The 24,380-nt window shown below is 41.6% G+C and overlaps 1 protein-coding gene across 1 annotated transcript in view; it reads right to left on the bottom strand.

The window, feature by feature from the left end:
• LOC126446720 (glutaminase kidney isoform, mitochondrial-like) overlaps positions 1 to 24,380 on the bottom strand; it is a 205,042-nt gene that overhangs the window by 97,522 nt on the left and 83,140 nt on the right. Inside the window, exon 8 of the mRNA XM_050090989.1 lies at positions 10,608 to 10,784. Coding sequence (XP_049946946.1) covers positions 10,608 to 10,784 — 177 coding nt within the window. The remainder of the gene's footprint in view (positions 1 to 10,607; positions 10,785 to 24,380) is intronic.

A 24,380-nucleotide genomic window follows, 5' to 3' on the forward strand; every position in this document is an offset into this window, starting at 1 on the left:
TAATTGACTATGCTGATGAGAGGTGTAAGGGCATAGACACTCTGCAGCACTCATATACAATGTGTGTTTACTGTAATCCAGTCGTGAGCTACATGTGAAAGGCAGTAAGATGAGCACCAAAAATATCTTTCTGCATTTAGAGACAGTTGCAGCACTTCTGGTGAAATCCAGTCATCCCAAGCTGGCAAATTCAATAAAACTATTCCTGGAATCATCAAGAAGTGTCATAAATTATTCTGACTCTAACAAAAGTTGTTCCCACGATGTGATCCATCATCCTTCAATGTTTGTTGCAAAGACTTTGAAACACCATGTATAATTAACTCCGTACTGCCAAATGTCATGAACCCACATTGTACCAACACTCTGCTAATAATTGGAAAGTTAGCTGTTTTTGAGCACTGGTTCTGGTAAGTGCTAATTCTGTTTGAAGCTATCAACACTTCTGGCAAGTGCTGCATCCTCCTGAGCACGTCAGGTACTTCTAAAAGTGCCACAATTTTTTACTTTTATCGTTCATCTACAAATTTATTCATATATTAAGGGTTAAATATCATTATTTCATAGAGCAATTCAGTTTATTTCCCTCTAACCTACAAGCACTTTAATTTTATGTTAAAATCATTCAACTTTCACAAATACGAAACCAGATTCAGTGTAAATACATCAGATGTATATCTAACTTTGGGAATGCTGATGTTCATGATGTATACAGGTTGTTGAGAAATTCTTGTTACAAACTTGTAGAGCCTGTAGACAGGGGTATTAGCAAAATTTTGAATAGAAACCCATGTCGAGAAACATACCGTTTCCTTTCTATGATGGTTTCAATTCAGATATGTAACACATCCACGTCTGCTGAGGGACAGAGAAAAGTCTCAGAGTTGCTTGTCCTGGTATGCAGTAGGGTAGATATTCTCCACAGAGTGGAAAAAGGCCGTGCTCTTAATTTGTTAGAGGACCTTGAAATTTATAAAGCAAAAAAGAAAGAACCAACAAAACTATTTAACTGTTTTATGGTTTCTAATATTATCAAAAGTGTTTATTACTTAGGTCATTATCTAAAATATTAGCACTAGACCATATGTCAACTACTGTCTCTTAACTCTTCCTCTTTTGAACAATCTGACATTTGTCGTGTTCTTTTTCATTGCTTTTTATTACTGTAATGCCTTTTATACATTATAAGCTCATTACAGACTTCCAACTATTGTATCCCCCTTTATTTCACACTGTTCAATTAATTATTGAAAACTAATGTATGCCGACATTAGCAACATTGGGTGAACTTACAACACACACATCTTGTGGTTACTGTACAGCAGCTTGTTTTGAACAGTAGTGCTACTAACAACATGACTTGTGCGTATGATATTATTTATACACTGATGCTCATAAATTAAGGATAATGCTGATACATGGTGAAACAATACTCTGGTGGGTGGTTTACGGGTTTAAATCACATCTAGGTATGACCATGCAGTGCATTTGAGCTGGAGTCATCGCACAGTGGCACTGGCAGCAGTCCACATATGCAGAGGTGTGTTGGTGCATGTCAGAGTATGGCATAGCAAGTAAGCGTGCAGACATTTTCAGATGTGCTAATGGTGACTTTGTGTTGAAAATGGCTCGAAGAACACATATTGATGACGTTATGATGAGTAGAATACTATGGCGACTGGAGGATGGTCAAACACAGCAGGTCGTAGCGCGGATCCTCCAGATTATGGCAATGATTCCAGCACACAGGAAATATGTCCAGGTGCTACAGCACGGGATGTCCACAGTGTACAACAACACTAGAAGACTGATATCTCACCATCAGTGCCTGCAGACGGCCACGGATAACTACAGGTAGCCTTGCTCAGGACCTTACCGCAGCCACTGGAATAGTTGTCTCCAGACACGCATTCTACAGACAACTGAACAGACATGGTTTATTTGCCCGGAGACCTGCAAGGTGCATTCCACTGAACCCTGGTCACAGGAGAGCCTGTAAAAGCTGGTGTCAAGAACACAGTACATGGTCATTGGAACAGCGGTCCCAGTTTATGTTCACGGACGACTCCAGATATAGTCTGAACAGTGATGCTTGCTGGGTTTTCACCCGGCGTGAACCAGGAACCAGATACCAACCCCTTAATGTCCTTGAAAGGCACCTGTATGGAGGTCATGGTTTGGTGGTGTGGGGTGGGATTATGATTGGTGCACGTACATCCTTGCATGTCTTTGGTAGAGGAACTGTAACAGGTCATGTGTATTGGAACATCATTTTGCACCAGTATGTCTGCCTTTGCAGGGGTGCAGTGGGTCCCACCATCCTCCTGACGGATGGTAATTCACGGCCCCGCTGAGCTCCAATCATGCAGGAGTACCTTGAAACAGAAGATATCAGGCGAATGGAGTGGCTTGCCTGTTCTCCAGACCTAAGCTCCATTGAGCACATCTGAGATGCTCTCAGTTGATGTATCACTGCACATCTTCAAGCCCCCAGGACACTTCAGGAGCTCTGACAGGCACTAGTGCAAGAATGGGAGGCTATACCCCAGCAGCTGCTCAACCACCTGATCCAGAGTATGCCAACCCATTGTGCGGCCTGTGTACATTTGCATGGTGATCATATCCCATATTTATGTTGGGGTACATGCACAGGAAACAGTGGCGTTTTGTAACAGATGTGTTTCAGGATGGTTTTCTCAACTTATCACCAATACTGTGGACTTACAGATCTGTGTCGTGTGTTCCCTATGTGCCTATGCTATTAGTGTCAGTCTTGTGTAGTGCCACATTGTGCGGCACCACATTCTGCAATTACCCTTAATTTATGAGCATGAGTGTATATATTTGACGATGCTGGTGCTGATTTTGCATTTAACATTTGATGATGCCACTATGGCTGCAGTACATTGGACTTTGTTTTTATAAACAGGCATGCCTTTTCATACTTAAAGCACACAAATGCATATATTTGTCAGGAGTACTTTTCATTATGGTATATTTATTGTTTTTAAGCTGTAGCCAATCTGCGAGTGTATTTATGTTTTTTTCCCCATTTTTGCTGCAGGTCTGATGATGGTCATTATAGACCAAAACAAGTAATCTATTAACAAAAAGTTTATGATCATAGACATAAATCAAAGGAAACTTAGGTCCTAGAATATTGTTGAAGTCCATACGAGATAAGATCAAGAGATGATATTGAACATATTTATTCATTTATGCAGTACATCTTACTCCATTGCCTTGTGATTTTAAGGCAGGTCTTACATTCTATACATTTCAGTTTTACATTGAATATGTGGTATTAATATTCACAACTACACTCCTGGAAATGGAAAAAACAACACATTGACACCGGTGTGTCAGACCCACCATACTTGCTCCGGACACTGCGAGAGGGCTGTACAAGCAATGATCACACGCACGGCACAGCGGACACACCAGGAACCGCGGTGTTGGCTGTCGAATGGCGCTAGCTGCGCAGCATTTGTGCACCGCCGCCGTCAGTGTCAGCCAGTTTGCCGTGGCATACGGAGCTCCATCGCAGTCTTTAACACTGGTAGCATGCCGCGACAGCGTGGACGTGAAACGTATGTGCAGTTGACGGACTTTGAGCGATGGCGTATAGTGGGCATGCGGGAGGCCGGGTGGACGTACCGCCGAATTGCTCAACACGTGGGGCGTGAGGTCTCCACAGTACATCGATGTTGTCGCCAGTGGTCGGCGGAAGGTGCACGTGCCCGTCGACCTGGGACCGGACCGCAGCGACGCACGGATGCACGCCAAGACCGTAGGATCCTACGCAGTGCCGTAGGGGACCGCACCGCCACTTCCCAGCAAATTAGGGACACTGTTGCTCCTGGGGTATCGGCGAGGACCATTCGCAACCGTCTCCATGAAGCTGGGCTACGGTCCCGCACACCGTTAGGCCATCTTCCGCTCACGCCCCAACATCGTGCAGCCCGCCTCCAGTGGTGTCGCGACAGGCGTGAATGGAGGGACGAATGGAGACGTGTCGTCTTCAGCGATGAGAGTCGCTTCTGCCTTGGTGCCAATGATGATCGTATGCGTGTTTGGCGCCGTGCAGGTGAGCGCCACAATCAGGACTGCATACGACCGAGGCACACAGGGCCAACACCCGGCATCATGGTGTGGGGAGCGATCTCCTACACTGGCCGTACACCACTGGTGATCGTCGAGGGGACACTGAATAGTGCACGGTACATCCAAACCGTCATCGAACCCATCGTTCTACCATTCCTAGACCGGCAAGGGAACTTGCTGTTCCAACAGGACAATGCACGTCCGCATGTATCCCGTGCCACCCAACGTGCTCTAGAAGGTGTAAGTCAACTACCCTGGCCAGCAAGATCTTCGGATCTGTCCCCCATTGAGCATGTTTGGGACTGGATGAAGCGTCGTCTCATGCGGTCTGCACGTCCAGCACGAACGCTGGTCCAACTGAGGCGCCAGGTGGAAATGGCATGGCAAGCCGTTCCACAGGACTACATCCAGCATCTCTACGATCGTCTCCATGGGAGAATAGCAGCCTGCATTGCTGCGAAAGGTGGATATACACTGTACTAGTGCCGACATTGTGCATGCTCTGTTGCCTGTGTCTATGTGCCTGTGGTTCTGTCAGTGTGATCATGTGATGTATCTGACCCCAGGAATGTGTCAATAAAGTTTCCCCTTCCTGGGACAATGAATTCACGGTGTTCTTATTTCAATTTCCAGGAGTGTAAATTCTACAGATAGTGTCAGAAAACATGTAAGAAAGAGAGAAAGCAAGAAGTGTGAAATGAAAGTAAAAGAAAAAGAACATATGCAGAAAAGGGAAAACAAATAGTGACATTTGTTTAACCTATGGGAACAGCATACGAATAGCGGTATACGGAATAAATTGTCCCTACTAATATCTGCACATACATATATTTTGACAATTATCATACACGTGCACACAGTTCAAAGTATAAGAACAGACTGAATTAACATGGCACCTCGGATGAGCGATCTGAGTCCCAAAGATTAATGTTGTCTATTGTCAATACGGCCTATCGATGCCACACAGCCCCCCCCCCCCCCCCTCCTGCAGTACAGAGTACCACATGATGTAAGTCTTCAGGGAAGACCATGTGGGCATTGACGCTGTTGGTGGTCACACGAGCTGGTAGACGCATGACCGGGACCGGGACCGGGACCTCCATCCCAACTGGGGTGGGATGTGGAGGCAGAGTGACAGGAGGCAGGTCCACCTCAAAGACGTCGAGCCAGCAAGGACAGGTGATGCAGCGGCCAGCCCAAGAGCAGGTGGGTTGAACGGCCCCAGGGTGTAAGTGTGGCGAGCCCGGATGCTAATTGAGCCGTCTGTCGAGATGAAGGCGCCAATTGTTGGCAGGTCGCACTCATGAGGGAGGGTGACGCTATGCACAACACTGACATTTAACTGGCCATTGGGTGGTGGAGCTGCTGTGTCTGTGAGTAGAATGAGAACTCGGTTGTCGAGAGTGATGATTGAAATGTCATCCACGTGGTGTGAGGGTACGTTGCAGAGCAGGGTGACTATGGGAAAGGGTGTCTGTGTAGTTGATGAGGTAGCAGAGAAACCCACACACGGGGTGGAGGAGGATGTGTCTGAGAAGCCTGCAAAAGGCGTCGGGGAGGCATCAGGTAAACAAAACGGCATGGCGGCGCGAGGAGAAACATTGTCGGACTCCATGGTGGGAGGGAGACTGGTGGGAGAGTTGTTAGGAGAATCAGACTGAGCCAGCAGAGGGACATTGAGGTCCATGAATGCTGGTTTGAGTCAGTGTAACGAAAAAGTTTGCGGACTATCTTTGACGATGATGTCGAAACTTATATCGCCCCGCCGGAGGACTTTAAAGGGGCTGAGATAAGGTGGTTACAGAGGTTGTCAGACCAAATTGTCTCTCAGCATTACATGGGAGCAAGTGGTGAGAGCCGTTGGCATGTAAGTGTCTGGCGGGGAGTGGCTGATAGGTTGGTACATGCGTGCATGTTTGAAATGGGTGCACTTGCGACTTATGAAATCCAGGGACAGGGGGCGGCGGGGGGGGGGGGGCGGGGGGGGGGGGGGGGGGGGGGAAGGGGGGGGAGGGGGGGGGGGCGAAGTCTTCAGGTACTTGAGACTGAATGAGTTCCCCTGGTAGGATGGGGTTGTCCACAGAAACGAATTCTGAGATAGTTCCCTGCAAGTCATGCTTGAAAGTTGGACAGAGGCCGAGCAGTACCCATGAAAACGCTTCGGACCAGAGGCAGTCGTGGCACCTGAGCGCCATTTTTAGAGTGTGGTGCCACCGTTCCACTAACCCATTGCTTTGTGGGTGGTAGGCTGTGGTGTGAATTTTCTTTATGCCACAGACGTTACATAAAATTGTGAATAAGGGAGACTCAAACTGCCGACTCTGGCTGGTGGTGATGGTGTTTCGACAACCGAACCTAGCATTCCATAGTGTGCACACAAGATTTGGGAGGCTGTATTCTGTATGTGGAGATGGCGTAACCCAAGAAAGTGACAGAAGGCTGACGCAACTGGAATTATTCTTTGTTGACCTCAACGCCGTTGGAGTTCAAGGTCTGGAGGACCATGGATAAATGATTTTCATGTTCCTCAGCTGACCTGCTGAAAATGAGTATGTCGTCCAGATATGCGAAGCAAAACTCGAACTGTCGTAAGATGGAATCAATGAAACACTGCCACGTTTTAGGCCAAACGGCATGAAGTTGTATTGTGAACAAAATGAGCTGCGTGATAATAGCATTTTTAGGGATTTTTAGGAATCTGGTAGTAGGCACGTTTACAGTCAATAACACTGAAGATTGTAGCGCCCGATAGCATATGAGTGAAATCATTTATGTTAGGCACAGGGTAATTGTCCACGAAAGTATGAACATTTAAATGTCTGTAGTCGCTGCACATTCGGAAAGATCTGTCATGTTTGCGGACGAGGTGGATCGGTGAAGACCAGTTGCTGTCTGACAGCTGTAGGGTACCTGCCTCTGAAATTTTGTTAATTTGCTGTTGGGCTGTGCACAACTTAATAGGGTTGAGGCGTCTAACCTTGTGCCTAATAGGAGGGCCGGCAGTGGTAACTATCTTGTGTGTCGTTCCGTCACTGATGGAAGAAACTGAGAACTGCACACGAGACTGGTCAATGTCCTGACACAAAGTTTTTGGATGGCTAGGGTACAACGAGGCATAGCCGTTAGTGTGAGTTGCAAAAGGCAGCACAAAAGTCACATGTCTAGTATGTGAGAGCGGAGTGCGCTTGTTTGGAGAGGGTGGCTGGGCGTGCAGTGCGGAGCGGGATGGAATGCGCAGTGACTGTCTGCTGTCAACCTTGCACTTGGTAACCGGCATGGGTGAGAGCGGTGTTGGCATCATGCGTGGAACAGCGATGGCTGCCAAGTCACATGGCATGAGAGAGAGGGAATGTTTATCAACACACGGGGTGGCTGCCCGCATGGTGGGTGTGGTTGTATTGTGCGCACAACTGTTATTAGAAGCACTGTCTGACACAAATGGCAGTGAACGTGGTGAGCGTGTTGGGGATGCAGAGTCTACAGGATGCAAATTGTCACATGCAAATTGATGTTTTTGGACTAACCTGATGAGTGTCCGAGCTGGTGTCTGCTGGAGAAACACAATTAAGTGCCGGGACTGTGGATTGCAGTTTCGGCAGTGAGATACGAGCTGCAAAGAGCTCGTTGTAAGTGCTATTCATTGTTTCAGCTTGTCATTTTCCCAGTGGAGTTGTGCCCCTGAGTCGTATTATGACAGTAGGTTAGTGATGCAGGTCACATTGTCGCCCACGAGGGTGGAGCACTAGTGTACCAACTCACATGTCATGAGAGAAACAGATCATGGAACATAAGTGCGGCAGCACAGTATCTGAGTGTTAGTGGGATGGTGTAGCACTGAGCCTTGAACTACATTCAGAGAAAGTTTGTAATGGGACAAAAAATCCATACTGACAAAACACAGAGAAGGAGATAGGTGCACCGAAACTTTGACAGAGCCCGAGGTTTGTAATGTTGATGTGTTGACAGCTCGTAGAAGTGACTTTGTCAATGAAAAGACAGGGGGAGCCATTGATGTACATATGATAGACATGTCAGCACCAATGTCGACTAGGAAAAAGAGCCATGATGAAATGTCAGTCACGTACAAATGACTGCTCGGCCAGGCGGACGAGTGGATGGAGTGCAATGTCTGAGGACGCCTGTAAGGGTCCCCACAGGACTCGGCATCTTTTAGGTCCTGCGATCAGCATTTGGGTGCTGGCAAGATAATTGGCACTTCTTGGCATTATTGCCAAAAATCTTGTGGTACCAGCAGTTTGGATGAGCTGTGTGCGGTGGTGGTGGTGGTGACTCCAGCAGCGGAGGAGGCTTGTCCTCATTGATTTGTTTCGGCATGTATACCGGTATGTATGGTGTGTGGGCAATACTGGAGTGCTTGGACAGTGGAGAGAGCAAGCGGATACTGCCAGGCGATGTGGAAGGCTTGACGGCAGAGGGGGCCCTGATTGGTAAGCAGGAGCAGTTGCACCAACTAGCGGGGAGTTGTGAGCTGGTTGGTAGCAATGAATATAGTTGGTTTCCAATGCAGAGACGAGAGCTGATTGACTCGAAGGGGTGTGGTAGCAGGTGGATCTGTAGGTTGGTAGGCAATTTGGCTCACAACACCACCCACAGAGTGACATCCAGCATGGTATGCTCACTCAGAAGTAACCAAAGGCGGCGCCAGAGGTGTGATGGAGTTCAGTCTCCCAGGTGTTCCTCATACAAGATCTTGATGATTAATTCTTGTGGTGACCAGGCAAGTCATTCCATTAATGTTTTCTTCGTTTACTCATACTTCGGTGGAGGAGGTGGTGAGAGGAGTAGATCGCAAATTAAGTCCAAGTGATCATGGAGGTGCGTGACGAGACACAGGAATTTAGAGTTGTCGTCAGACACATGATGCAACTAGAAAGATGCTCGACAAGCGCAAACAGCGATACAGGGTTGTCTTCGTATAAAGGTGGCAGCTTTGGCAGATGACCTGGGGGTGGGATGAAGGCGGCTTCAGTGTACCTAGGAAAACCAGATGGTCCATGGCAGGAGAGGCCGTATAGCAGGGTGGCACAGTAGTCATGGGTGTGTTACTGGCAAGAACGTCTGTAGCAACAGCAGTTTGCATTGTCCTTGAGGTGTTGCGAAAACACGATGTGGCTGGCACAGTTGGTACCATGGGAATGAGCAGATGTGCAATATGTATAGGGGTCCAGTAAACTGGTATTGATTTGAATTTGCCCACCTTGGAAATAATGCAGAAGGCTTGCGTGGCAAACACAGACAAAGCTGTCGGAGAGGTGAGCAGCTGAGCGGTCAGAACCGGGCCCCCTGTGAGTGTGCGGTGGGCGGGGGGGGGGGGGGGGGGAGGGGGGGGGGCAAGGAGGGGTGGGTTGGTAACTCATGTGACAAAAGTGTGAGTTCTCCACGCACACTGAAAACACACCCTGTGGGGTTGGACTATAAATTACCAGTGGAACTTGCAGAAGATCACTGAGGTGTGGTAAGATGCCCCTGGAAGGCGGAACGCCGAAAGATGTACTTGAACCCACGTGGTCGAAAAGTTGAGCAACAGGTCTGGGGGGTGAGCAAGGAGAATTTTGTTCATGAAAATGTCCATCGTTAGTCTGCAAATGAGGCAAAACTGAAACAGGTTGTGATTGATAGTGGCCGGGTGCCTTTTGCAAAAGTGGCGGCGTTGCACACAGCACAACAGTAACTGTTGTTGGGGCCTGTTGAGAGTCAAAGTACATGTGCGAATGTAGATCGCTTTGAACATAATACAATTGATCAGTAGGTGCACAGTTCTGAATATTATCCACTTCACACTTCACATGTTGGCGAGCACAGTCTGTCAACACGAAACCCAAGACCATTGTTTGAGTTAAAAGTGTAGCAGTCGACTGTTGTAGAACAACAAAGTTTGAGGTTAATGTGCTTGGAGATCACGAATCACTATGGAGTAATGGAGAGCCGGCTGTTGGTGTAGGATTAAAGAGGCCCGGTGGTCTTAGTTGGGCTTCCAAATCTTCGAACAAAGCATTGGGTGAGGTGGCCATGACAGCGTGCGCATAACCTGATGATTTACAACACCCGGTGTGGAAGTCGCAGAAGACATAGAAACTTCAGGGTCACCAGTATGGGAACAGGATACAAATAGTGGTATACAGAATAAACTGTTCCCACTAATATCTGCACATACATATATTTCGACAATTGTCATACACGTGCACACAGTACAAGACATAAGAACAGACTGATTTAACATGACAGCACGAATGAGCAACGTGAGTCCCAAAGATTAATGTTGTCTATAGTCGGCATGACCTATCAATGCCACAAACCCATGAGAAATATAAGAAAGGCACTGAAAAAAATGAACAGACAGCCCTTGGAGATCAATACAAATTATCCCATGAAAACCTACTTACAAAATTACAAGAGCCAACTTCAGGTAATCAAACAAGAAAAATAGATGAGAGTAGAGATGTAGGCCAGGTCAGCATTTACATACATGGTGTTTGTCTTACCTCAAATGCAAATCGTCCAGAGTAATTGTACATACCACAGGTATGCATAATAGAGAGCACATCTCTTACTACATGAGAATCAAGTATTCTCTGATCTGTTATGGGACATATGCCTCCATTGGCCATTGTAGCAGCAATCACTGACAGACTTTCACAGTTCGCTTCTACACAACATGTCTGTAACAATGCAAAAATAGTTCAAGGTGCAAAGATAAACACTTTTGAGTTTTCCCGAAATTAGTTTTGACACAATGTTCTAATTCATTAAATTAGTAGATAGTACAAGAATCACTTTTAGTTAACCTATTTCCTCACATATACCCACCTACAGGGATAACAAACCATGCAAACAAACAATGGAAAGTCCAGGCTGGAATGTCAAAAACTATGAAAAGCTTAGACTGCTACTCACCATAAAGATGACATGTTGAGACACATACAAGACATCAAAAAACTGTTGCACACTAGGCTTTTGGCCAAAGCTTTCCTCAGAAAAGAAAGGATGAGAAAGGAGAGGAAAACACATAAACATTCACACAAGAAGAAGGCTTTGGCCAAAAGCTGAGTGCGTAATAGTTTTCTCATTGAGCTTGTCTGTAACTCAACATTTCATCTTTACATGAGAAGCAATCTGTCCTTCTCATAATTCTTAATAAATCATACAGTCTTACTGACAATGCATTTTCAAATGTAGGGTCTACAGAAGTAGAAAAACCAAATACTGATTTAGGGTCATCACACCATAATGTGTCCTAGAATTCCCTCAGGGTCACTGAAAGCAACAAAAAGACACTTCATGTGCAAATAAACTTTTTCCACAAAAAAACTGCATATTCTTTTATACATCCAGATCAATATGCCCTTGGTTGATATGCTGCACTTAAGAAATAACAATGCTACATGTGACTCCTTTGCTTCAACCTACATGGAATATTTTGAGATGTACTTTCCAAAGAAGCTGTCAAGAATCAGATCACATGGTAACACAAAGTCAATTTTCTGGATCACAATTGGCGTTCCTTTAAAACTCTTAAAACACTCATTTCTATAATGAAAAATCCACAAAACCACAGTTTATAAAATATGTTATGAATTACAAGAGTGTGTGTATCTAAAAGTAATTGCTACAGCAATATGTTATGAATTACAAGAGTGTGTGTATCTAAAAGTAATTGCTACAGCAAACTTCTGACTAATGACAGCTTAATCAGGCAGTCTGATAACAGGTCAAAAGACATTTGGAGGATTGTGAAGACTGAAACATGAAAGAGCTGTAAAGCAAAAATGCAGAAAATGTTAATATTTAAAAAAAAAAAAATAAAAAAAAGGGTTCACAAAAATATACAGGGTGTTTCAAAAAGGGCTTTACAACTTTAAAAATTCACATAAATTTATTGAAAGAAGATACAGAGCTGGGTTTAGTGTTACTTTGTAGTGAAACACATCAAGTTTTTTTTACCTTAAACTAAAGATGTTGTATGTGGCTTCCATTGGTTATCCTGCACACATTCCATCGGTAGTCAATTTCTTCCTAAACTCACTGCAGCACTGCAGATGTAACTTGCTCAGTGGCGGCATAAATTCTTGCTCTAAATTAAGGTAGAGAAGCCAGCACAGGAGGTACAAATGCAATATCTTTGATTAACAACCACAAAAAAAATCCGAGTTGTGTCAGATCTGTGGAACATGGGGGCCATGCAATTGGTGCCTCATGGCCAATACATTTACCTGGAAAGCGGTCACTGAGAAAATCCCAGATGTCAGCCAGAAAGAGGGGTGGTGCATCATCTTACATGAAGTAAACATTTCATTCTGGATCATCCTCATAGACCTGTGGTATCAAAAATTGTTGTAACATATCCAGGTACACTATACCGTTGATGGTTCTCTCACGGAAAGAAAGGGGCCGTACACTTTGTTCTTGCTCAATGCACAAAAAATGTTCAGTTTGGGGCTATCACAAACATATTGCACTGTTTGATATGGATTTTCACTGCTCCAAGATTTTGTCCAAGAAATGTTCATCCTCATGTAATCGATTTAATATATTTTCACAGAAGTTCTTACGAGCAATTTTATCAGTGTCTTTTAGTGCTTTTATGACTGTCAATCTGTATGGTTTCAAATGCAAATGGTTTCTCAACATATGCCAAACTGTCATATGTGGGATTTGTAGTTCACATGATCCACATCAGGTCAATTTTGTATGACTGTTGACAAAATGTTGTCTCACTCACTCAACAATATCATTAGATGTGCTTGGATGACCTGATGATTTCCCATGTATTACCAATCATCCTGTTTCTACAAAACACTTATGTCACTCATGAACTGTAGGTCTACTAGAAGAACATTTTGCATACTTGGTACAGAAATTATGCTGAACTACTGTCACTGACTCGATTCTTCAAACCAAAACGCACAGCTAGCACACTCGGGTCCAGTGAAGGCAGCCATCTTTAATGTAACTGCTACTAGAACTCCTTACAGCGCAATTTGGCACCAGCAAACTATGGGAGACAAAATTTGATATATTTCCCTACAAATTGACACTACAATCACCTCTGTAGTTACTATGAATTAATTTATATGACTTTTAAAAGTTGTAAAGTCCTTTTTGAAACATCCTATATAAACAATTATTTTATAAATCCAACAACTTAATTAATCTTGAAATTCAGAAGTCAAGAAAAATCAAAATGTTAAAAAGCTTCTTGTAACACGAGAATGGATCTAACAAATGAACATGAAGTGTTAAACATTACAAAAAGCTTGAAATCTAAAATGTTGGCTGGCATAGATGAACTAATGATGTCTATCATAATCAAGTTATTTCAACAGATTATAAAGCTCCTAGTATACATGATGGAGACCTCCCTGAAAGGTTGAAAAGCTCAAATATGATGCCATTACATTACTTAAAAATGGTGACAAATACAAAGAAGAAAACTACATACCAGCATCACTTCATCAAGCACTCTCCAAAATATTAGAAAAATCAATGAAGCACAGAACCAAAAAATTTCTAAATGACAGTAAGTTAATAAACAATAATCAGTATGGCTTTCAGGCAGGTACAACACAGTAATAGCAGTAATATGATACACTGAAGAAATAGTTGGAAATCTAGAAAAAGAAATGAAACAATAGCATAATTATATGTCCAATGCTTGGTTCGATGAAAACAGGTTCACATTAAATGTAAAGAAAACAAATCACACACAATTTGGGGAAATAGGTCAAACTGTAAATCTAGTTCCATTGTTGGGTGGCAAAAGCATAGACAGAGTGACACCTACAAAACTGCTGGGGCTTCACATTGATGAAAACTTAACTTTTGATGGCCATGTAATAAAGCTTCCTCAGAAACTCAATTCAATCTCTCTTGCTTTAAGAATTATCGCAAATGTTTGTAGCTCAGAATGTGCCAGAATGGTATACTCTGAATATTTTGAGGATCTTGCAAGATATAAAATACTATTTTTCATTATGGAATATCCAAAATAGCAAAGTACTCCATGTGCAGTGAACAAAAGACATAACACACAAAGGAATATTAGTCATAGCAGTTATAAATTTTACAACAGATTCCTGTTTACATTAGAAATTTGCAAAGTTTTCAAGTAAAATTACAACAGTTTGTGTTTCACTATAGTGAGAAAGTATTCTCACCTGCTGTAAAATATTGTACTGTAAACTGTGTGATGTAGGAGTAACTGCAGAAAAGTCATTTAATGTTCAGCAGCATGTGGCAATAGAAAAACACAAATGTGAAGTACAATAGATTTAAAATGGAAAAACACTACAGTAAATGCTAGTAGGGCAATTCTGTCGGTTTTATGCACTTTGCAGAGATTTCCTTTGTGCTGATACCCCTTACCTATACTGAACAACCCAAAATTTCATGAATTCTTAGCAAAATACACTTTCCACATTAAGAAACACTATGTCATCCAGAGCTATGAAAAAAGAGAGCAACGAATCAGAAAATGCATTGTAAATTTAAAAAAAAAAAAAAATATGGATGAAAGCAGAGGCTCGATGAGAAGATATGTTGTGAGAACTTTGGAAGAAGATGATCCATGCAAGAAGTTTGTAATAAACTGTGAACATTTAGAAAAAATGATTTATTGCCATTGTCAGTAAATTGTTTCTCACGTCTGTGGGTACCATATGATCTGAAGACATTAAACATGACATTGTTCTACTCTTCATAATGGATGCTGCTTGTTATATGATAAGCTGCTGATTCACTATGAAATATAACAGGGCATAACAATTAAGTAACAAATATCATCTTAGTTTCTTGGCAATTGCTGATGCTGCAGTAGCTGTAAAAGAACTTTTCAAGTATGCTCTATTAAAATTTGTTGCATCTTGCTGTGTTATTGACACAGTAGCTAATTATTTGGTAGTGTCAAGAGAAATTTCAAGAAATTCATGTTGACACAATGTTCTCTTTCAGAATTACATATTTATTGTGAAACTTTAACAAAACTGGCTCACAAAATTCTGTTGGTAAACTGAATCGCTGATAGTTGATTTGCCACTACTTATTTCTAATAATCACTGTTTACATCATCCATCATCAGAAACAGAAACTTTAAGAATTATAATCAAAAACTTGCTGGTGTAAATTGACTGGCCACATCCAGTTACTCATTAATTTGTTCCTATCCCATTGTAACATGAGCTTTTACATGGCTTTTAGTGTCCAAATTCATAAAATATGTTTGATACAAATGCTTTTTTTTAAATTTGTTTATATCATGATGATTATTTGTTGGAAAATAAGTTAGAAAAGTTAGTTTCACTTCTTCTAAAAGGTATCCTGGAATTACAAAATGAAAATTTTTATGTTTTATGCTCAAGTATCAATTAGTAACAGTCCAACATACACAGAGATATTTGCATGTTTGCTAAGGTCAAAATGAAATTAATGTCAGAATTTGGATGAGTACTGTAAATTGAGTTCTAAAAGACCAGGTGAATGGAATAAGACTGTTACAAAATTTATACATACCTATAAATGTGGCAGCCTGACAAATGAGGCCAACACTTCATGCCATACCTATGCTAACGGTCATACATTGGTACATTTCAGCTAAGAGCATTCTACAGTAAAATGGAGAACGTGACTGGTTTAGCTCACACCTTAGGTAGAGTTGCAGAGGAGACATAATAAATTCAGTGATGTTGACAGATTTATTGGGTATATCAAAAAGGTATTTTTCAAAGCCCCTTCATGTGTTGCAAAATTTAAGTTGATAGCTCCAGATGTTTCCTTATCACCACCTTCTATCTTGACAGGACAGGGTTCCTGGAGTGATGCCTGCAACTATTACTGCCAGAACTTCAACATTCAAAAAACATCATTGATTCTTCCAGTAGCAGTGAAGCCAATTCAATTGGACTAGCCAAAGAATTAATGTCTAATGCTGAAATTTCAGGTGAGCTTTAGTACGTGAAATCAAATTTTGGATTTATTCATGCTGCCATAAATGCTTTGGAACAATCAGAAATGCCACCAGTGAAGCAGATAGAACAAGTGTAAACAATTGTGAATAAATTAGAAGCTGTTATTCATAAAGTGGAAAAAGAAGTGTCAGAGAGAATGGAAAAGATTTTCCATTTCAATTATTTTTTGGGTTAAAAGTTCTCTCTTAACTACTTAGATTTAGACTCAAATGATACCGTTCATTCTAAATATGCTTCTCTTGTGTCAGCTGAAGCAGAAAGAAGTTTTTTGAAGTACCAGACCTAGGTGGCTGACAACAGGAAATATTTTTTATTTGAAAACTTGTACAAGGTATTCATTGTAAATTTCAACTATGACCACATAAACGGAAGTGAAAATGAGAATTCACAAATAAAAACACTTCATAAGTTAACTATGTGCTGACAATTTTAATAAAATGCGTACTAAAACATCACATGCATTTTATTCTTAAATAAATAGTCCATTATCATACTAATTTATTTTACAACAGAAATTTTACCTAATTTTAATATTGTTAGGTTATTTTTTCATGTTATCATACATTTTTTATTTTTGGTCATAACAGCATTTTTTACATGTTGTGGTGATTTAGGTCATAAACATCATACCTCTAGTGAACAATAAAACCTTTGTTTACACTTGTGATAGACTGATTTGCAAGTATTTATCAAAACCTGGTCAATGATAATTGTAGAAGCTGCTATCTTTTGAGTTGGTGCTGTTACTGTTGGGCTTTTGTTGAACAGCAGTAGTAAATTTATAATATCATCCTGCTGCATATTGACATTAATGATATGGGCCTGGAATTTAGTGGATTACCCATATCGCCCTTCTTGAATATTGGTGTGATGTGTGCAACTTTCCAGGCTTTGGGTCTGGATCTTTCATTGAGTGAGCAGTTGTATATGTTTGTTAAGTATGGAGCTATTCCATCAGCATTCTCTGAAAGGAATCTAATTGGTATATAGTCTGGACCAGAAAACTTGCTTTTATTAAGTAATTTAAGTTGCCTCACTACTCTGAGGATGTCTACTTCTAATGTACTGATGTTGGCAGCTGTTCTTGAATCAAATTCTGTAACATTTACTTTGTCTTATTTGGTTAAGGAATTTCAAAAAGCAGTGTTTAGTAATTGTGCATTAGCACACTGTCATTGATAGTATTTTCATTCCTATCACAAAGGGAAGGTATTGATTGTATCTTGTCACTAGTATATGTTACATCTGATCAAAATCACTTCGGATTTTCTGCAAGGTTTCAACAAAAAGTTAGGTTGTGGGAACTGTTATAAGCATCTCGCACTTAAGTCTGTGCCAAATTTCGAGCTTCTGCAGAAGATTGCCAATCTTCGGGATTTTGTGTTCATTAAAATTTGGCATGCATTTTTCATTGTTTCTGCAACAGTGTTACGACCTTTTTTGTGTATCACAGAGGATCAGCTACATCATTTGTTAATTTATTTGGTATAAATCTCTCAATTGCTGCCAATACTATTTCTTTTTAATGCAAGCCACATGTGGACTACACTCACACTGTTAATTTGGAAGGAGTGGACATTATCTCTCAGCTAGGCATCAAGCAAATTTTTATCTGCTTCTCTGAATAGATATATTTTCCATTTGTTTTTTATGGATTTGTAAGTTACAGTATTCAGTCTCACTATGTCAACCCTGTATCCATTTTGATGCTCATTACTATCTCAGGATTATTTGTTGCTAAGAGGTCAAGTACATTTTAACAACTGTTTACTATTGTAATGTCCTCATGAACTAATTGTTCAAAATAATTTTCAGAGAATGCATTTAGCACAATTTTGGTTGATATTATCTGGATGGATCGAGATTTAAACATGTATTTTCGCCAACATACTGAGGGTAAACTGAAGTCACCATCAAATATAATTGTATATGTCAGGTACGTCTTTGAAATAAGACTCAAGTTTTCTTTGAAACATTCAGCACTTGTTTCATCTGAGTAGGGAGGTCAGTAAAAGGATTCAATTATTATTTTATTCCATCTGCCAAGAATGACCTCTACTAATTCACAGGAACTATCTCAATCAATTCCACTACAATATAAACTACTTCTAACAGCAACAAACATGCCACCACCAACTGTATTCAGCCTATCCTTTCTGAACACCGTTAGGTCTTTCACAAAAGTTTCTGCTGAACTTATCTCCTGCTTTAGCCAGCTTTCAGTGCCTCTAACAATTTGAGCATCAGTGCTTTCTATTAGCAATTGGAGCTCAGGTACTTTCCCAACACAGTTATGACAATTTACAACTGTTATACTGGTGGTTCCTGTATCTACATTCTTCCTGCGTTTGGCCCGTACCATTTGTGACTGAAGCCCTTTTTGTGTTTTTCCATGGCCCTCTAACCTAGAAAACCTCCAGTCCATGCCACACAGCCCCCGCTACACCTTTAGCGGCCTCTTGCATGTATTGGACTCCTGACCTATTCAGTGGAATACGAAACCCAACCATACTATGCCGCAAATCAAGGAACTTGCAGCCTACACATTCAGAGAACTGTCTGAGCCTCTGACTGACACCCTTCACTTGGCTCTGTACCAGAGGTCTGCAGTCAGCCTGTCTACTATTCTGCAAATGGTCAGCTTTGCTTTCATCTTTCAAGCAAAACTGACAGCCTTTATCACTTCCAATAGCCACTTGAAAACAGAGAGAATTTTTTCTGATCCAAAGTGACACACATGGTCAATACAATATAAAAGGAAAGTTGCTACTCACCATATAGTGGAGATGCTGGGTTGCAGAAAGGCACAGCAGAAAGACAGTCACATTATTAGCTTTTGGCCAAGAAGGCCTTGGTCCAAATTAGGCAACATACCCACACACACATCCACATCCAAAGGCACTCACAAACACATGACCACAATCTCAGTACCATAATTGGTATTGACATGAGCCACCACCTACAGTTGGTGCACGCTGTGCTCTTCATGGAATCGAAAAGGACCCATTCACCATCTGAAATTACTCCCTCCAGTATGCAAAGAGTGGACACTGGCATTCTTTCCCTACCCAGGAAGTCTTTCACAGCCTGCCATGCCACAAGGTGACTGCCAACTCAACGACAATTGGGGGATCAACTTCCATGTAAACAGTAATTGGACTGGCCAGCAGTGTGGACCAATTGGTGGACTCGTGTGTCACGCTGGACATCTGTTAGATCCTCACAGTCAGTCCACAACAATGATGACCCTCACAGTCAATGATGACCATCCATTGCAACCTCAAGCTGTGTAACTGAAGCCAATACAACCTGGTACTGAGAGTGAAGTGTCACAAACTCATTCACATCCACATACAGCAGTCACAATCTCTATCCATACTAAAGACAGTAGAAAACTACACTACATAGACAAACAAATGACTAACCACACATGCTACAAAACTCTATTGTAGGCACTGATGAAAACGAAAGAACCGCATCTAATAAAATAGCTTAACCTGCAGAGATTCAACAATTAAGCTGCTAAAGCACACAGGTGAGATTAAATAATTCACTCCTGGTTAGGAACTTGTAAAATATCACAAAATCAGTTACTTTCTGATGCTAATGAAAATGCAAGAACTATGTATATTAAATATAAAATTAACATGCATAAATTCGAAAACTAAACTACCGAAGCACACAGGTGAGACTAAACAATTTGCTCCCTGTTGCTGCTCCATCTTGAAAAGCAGCTGCTGCCTGATTGACTGTAACAGAGGATCTTCATGAAAAAGTAGGTATGAAGTTGGATAAGATAACCAAAATTGGTAGAAAAGACACACTAGTGGAGCTCTATGAGAAAACAGCTCTACACTCATATACACAGTTCAAAAAGATCCATCAGATTTGAAATTTGTATGTCAGTAGGCGTTTCCATTAGAACTACTGACGGCCTTGGGGGAGCAAGTCCTGACAAAACTCTACCATCTGGTGAGCAAGATGTATGAGACAGGCGAAATACCCTCAGACTTCAAGAAGAATATAATAATTGCAATCCCAAAGAAAGCAGGTGTTGACAGATGTGAGAATTACCGAACAATCAGTTTAATAAGCCACAGCTGCAAAATACTAACGCGAATTCTTTACAGACGAATGGAAAAACTAGTAGAAGCCAACCTTGGGTAAGATCAGTTTGGATTCCGTAGAAATATTGGAACACGTGAGGCAATACTGACCTTACGACTTATCTTGGAAGAAAGAATAAGGAAAGGCAAACCTACGTTTCTAGCATTTGTAGACTTAGAGAAAGCTTTTGACAATGTTGACTGGAATACTCTCTTTCAAATTCTAAAGGTGGCAGGGGTAAAATACAGGGAGTGAAAGGCTATTTACAATTTGTACAGAAAGCAGATGGCAGTTATAAGAGTCGAGGGACATGAAAGGGAAGCAGCGGTTGGGAAGGGAGTGAGACAGGGTTGTAGCCTCTCCCCGATGTTATTCAATCTGTATATTGAGCAAGCAGTGAAGGAAACAAAAGAAAAATTCGGAGTAGGTATTAAAATCCATGGAGAAGAAATAAAAACTTTGAGGTTCGCTGATGACATTGTAATTCTCTCAGAGACAGCAAAGAACTTGGAAGAGCAGTTGAATGGAATGGACAGTGTCTTGAAAGGAGGATATAAGATGAACATCAACAAAAGCAAAACAAGGATAATGGAATGTAGTCGAATTAAGTCTGGTGATGCTGAGCGAATTAGATTAGGAAATGAGACACTTAAAGTAGTAAAGGAGTTTTGCTATTTAGGGAGCAAAATAACTGATGATGGTTGAAGTAGAGAGGATATAAAAGGTAGACTGGCAATGGCAAGAAAAGCGTTTCTGAAGAAGAGAAATTTGTTAACATCGAGTATAGATTTAAGTGTCAGGAAGTCGTTTCTGAAAGTATTTGTATGGAGTGTAGCCATGTATGGAAGTGAAACATGGATGATAAATAGTTTAGACAAGAAATGTGGTGCTACAGAAGAATGCTGAAGATTAGATGGGTAGATCACATAACTAATGAGGAGGTATTGAATAGAATTGGGGAGAAGAGGAGTTTGTGGCACAACTTGACAAGAAGAAGGGACCGGTTGGTAGGACATGTTCTGAGGCATCAAGGGATCACAAATTTAGCATTGGAGGGCAGTGTGGAGGGTAAAAATCATAGAGGGCGACCAAGAGATGAATACACTAAGCAAATTCAGAAGGACATAGGTTGCAGCAAGTACTGGGAGATGAAGAAACTTGCACAGGATAGAGTAGCATGGAGAGCTGCATCAAACCAGTCTCAGGACTGAAGACCACAACAACAACGACAACAGGTGTGTCAATCTTATACCATTTTACAACCCCCCCTCCCCCCCCCCCCCTCCCCATGATTACAGCTTGGTAAAGCGGAGAGCAAAATTTGATCTTATTTTCAGAAGAGCCAAACTCATTAGGTACAAGTCCAATTTCATTTTCTTGAATGACTTCAGAACAAGAAAGGAGAACAACAAATAAAATTAATAAGCACATTTAACGCTGTAGAAGATGAACAAACTCATAACCCAGACAAAATATTCTTGGGGTTCCAACTGCATCAAGTGGCTATACTCTGCTGGAAAAAAATCAGTACACCATTTTAGAGGTTACCAATTCATTCACGCTTTATTTTTGCAACTATGCATGTGGAGTACACGAAATGATTACAGTTACAGATCAATAAGACAAGTGGTACTAGCTATCAACCCATGCTGAAAAACCTATATTAGTATATGGTGTAGTCTCCATGGGCTGCAATGCTGGTCCTGACTCTGGTGTCCAGCTGATCTTAAAGATGGCAAATACTGTCCTGTAAAATGTCATGCCATGCCTGCTCAACCTGTTCACATAGTTCTGCAAGAGTTGTTGGTTGGGGAATCACACTAATCACTTCTTCTGGTCCCACACTTGCTTGACTGGAGACAAGTCCAGAGATCACGCTGGCAAGGGAAGTTGCTGCATGTCTCGCAGAGTATATTGATTTTCATAGGCAATGTGTGGGTGAGCATCATCCTGCTGGAACAACACATCACCTTCCTGATGCAAGAATGGGCCTAACAAGATTCTGCATATTGTAACCACTGGTGAATGTCCCCTCCAGAAATCCTTAAGATGAGCAAGAGTTGTAGTTGAGTTGTAGCCTGGGGTGAGCCAGTGTGTCTTCAGAGATTGCATTCTACAAGAGAGCGCTCACCAGGTTTACATCAAACATGTAAACAACCATCACTTGCATGCAGGAATAATCTGCTTTCTTTGCTGGAGACCATGGTACGTCATTCCATCTTCCAAGTGATACTCTGACAGCATCAGTCAAGCCACGCACATCAATGCTGTGACTTGAGCATGCATGCCCATAGCCCCACTGCTAACAACTGGATCACAACAGTTCATGTTGACATGCCTGTCGTGTCGTGGTAGCTGTATCGTCTGCCTCTGCTGCACTTGCAATACGACAATCCTGGCAGGCATCTATGTTACTTGAACATCCAGAATCTCACCTACAGGTGTGAGGATGTTCACATGACCACTGATACCAGCACTGTTGCACAACTGACACAACACATCTAACTTGTGTGGCAGTTCTCTGAAAGGACTATCCCATCACTAAGAAGTCCACAATTTGACTCCCTTCAAACTCACTCAGTTGGCTGTAGGAAGCATGATGCATCATGGTTGCCTGCTTGCTTCACATGTTTGCACCACACTGAGCCTTCTGTCTGTGAGTGTTTCCTAGTGAAGGATAGACACAGATGGCTCTCTGGTAGCTACGCCACTACGCTATCTGTTAGCAGCTGATATAGAAACCATTATCAGCAAATCTACTATCCCCCAGGTGGCATATGCCATCATCAGATCAAAACAGACGTTGTCTTCCTGGTTCACTAATTTTTTTTATGACAGTATATTTCTGCAAGCTTTTGACTGAGTGCTCCTTAGCCACTGTCAAATGGTAACTGACTGCTGTGTGGTTACTGTCCTCACACTTATACAGCTGTGGTACAGAGTGTTCAGCCTGTTAAATGTAATTTTATGTCACTTTTTCAATGCACATTTTATCATTACGGATTTCTCTGGATAACATAGTCACAGACATCACTCTTGTTCAATCCTCCATTGTTCTATCATGTCCATGATCCATGTGACGTAATGCTGTCCACACTCACACTTCATTTTGACAATTCTAGCAGTTCTGAGGCTTAAATTATCTTCCAGAGGCCTCAAAAGTTTGTATATTTTACCTAGTAGCTTGGTGATTGACTTGGTGTTAAGTCTCTTCAGGAACCAGTTAATCTTCCCTGTCACTGAACCACAAAGTGGCAGTAACACAAACTTTTCACTCTCCTCCTTGGCTACCAATTTAAACTCCTACCATTTGGGTTGCCCTGAAATGTAGGTGTGTTTATTGCATCCTTGGACTAGAACCACAGTTATTAGATTGGGTGCACATTTATGCGGATGCTTTACTGATACCTACTCCTACTTCATAAGAACATTTGCAACTGATAAAAGAGATACTGCAAATTTTTGGATGGCTGTAGAAACAGCAAATCTTAAAATATCAGAAATTTCTTGCTCATATAATATCAACAGAAGGAATAACACTGAACTCAAGCAGATGGTAGCAGTGAGAATTACTACACTTAATAAAAAAATTTGAGAACATTCACAGGATTATGTAGCTCTATTGAGGGCTTGTTTCAAAACAGACACCAAATAGTGAAATGCCGCACTGACTGTTAAACAAACACAACATGTGTGAGTGGATGATAGAAAGGCAATCGGAATTTGATGTAAATAAAGATAAACTGATTAAGACCAACTTGAGTTTTTTTTAGCAATAGATGCATTGTGTGTTGGTTGGGGAGCTCCTGGGATGTGGCAGCATGGAATACTGCCAAGCCAGGAAATGTTTATTCCTACTTTTCCTATTCTGGTGATAGGTATTGATAGGTGAAACAATTTGTCAGTCGTTCTGTAGAATTTTCATAGGTTAATTCTTCAGCTTACTTGTAATATATTTATCGGTCATTGTATTTCTTGTACTGGAAGGATCCAGTTAATCAATGCCCCTTTAACTACAGATAAACACTTCTCAGTGGATTTCTTCTCTTTTTGTGTTGAAAGGTGCTGAAAGAGACTTCAGTTGTTTTACATATGTACTGGAATAACACACCAAGATAATTTGGACTCAATATATGTAACAAAGCCCATATATACATTTTACATGATGACAGAATGACTACAACTGTA

This window comes from Schistocerca serialis, chromosome 1, assembly GCF_023864345.2.
Source record: "Schistocerca serialis cubense isolate TAMUIC-IGC-003099 chromosome 1, iqSchSeri2.2, whole genome shotgun sequence".
Classification (NCBI taxonomy): Eukaryota; Metazoa; Arthropoda; class Insecta; order Orthoptera; family Acrididae; genus Schistocerca; species Schistocerca serialis.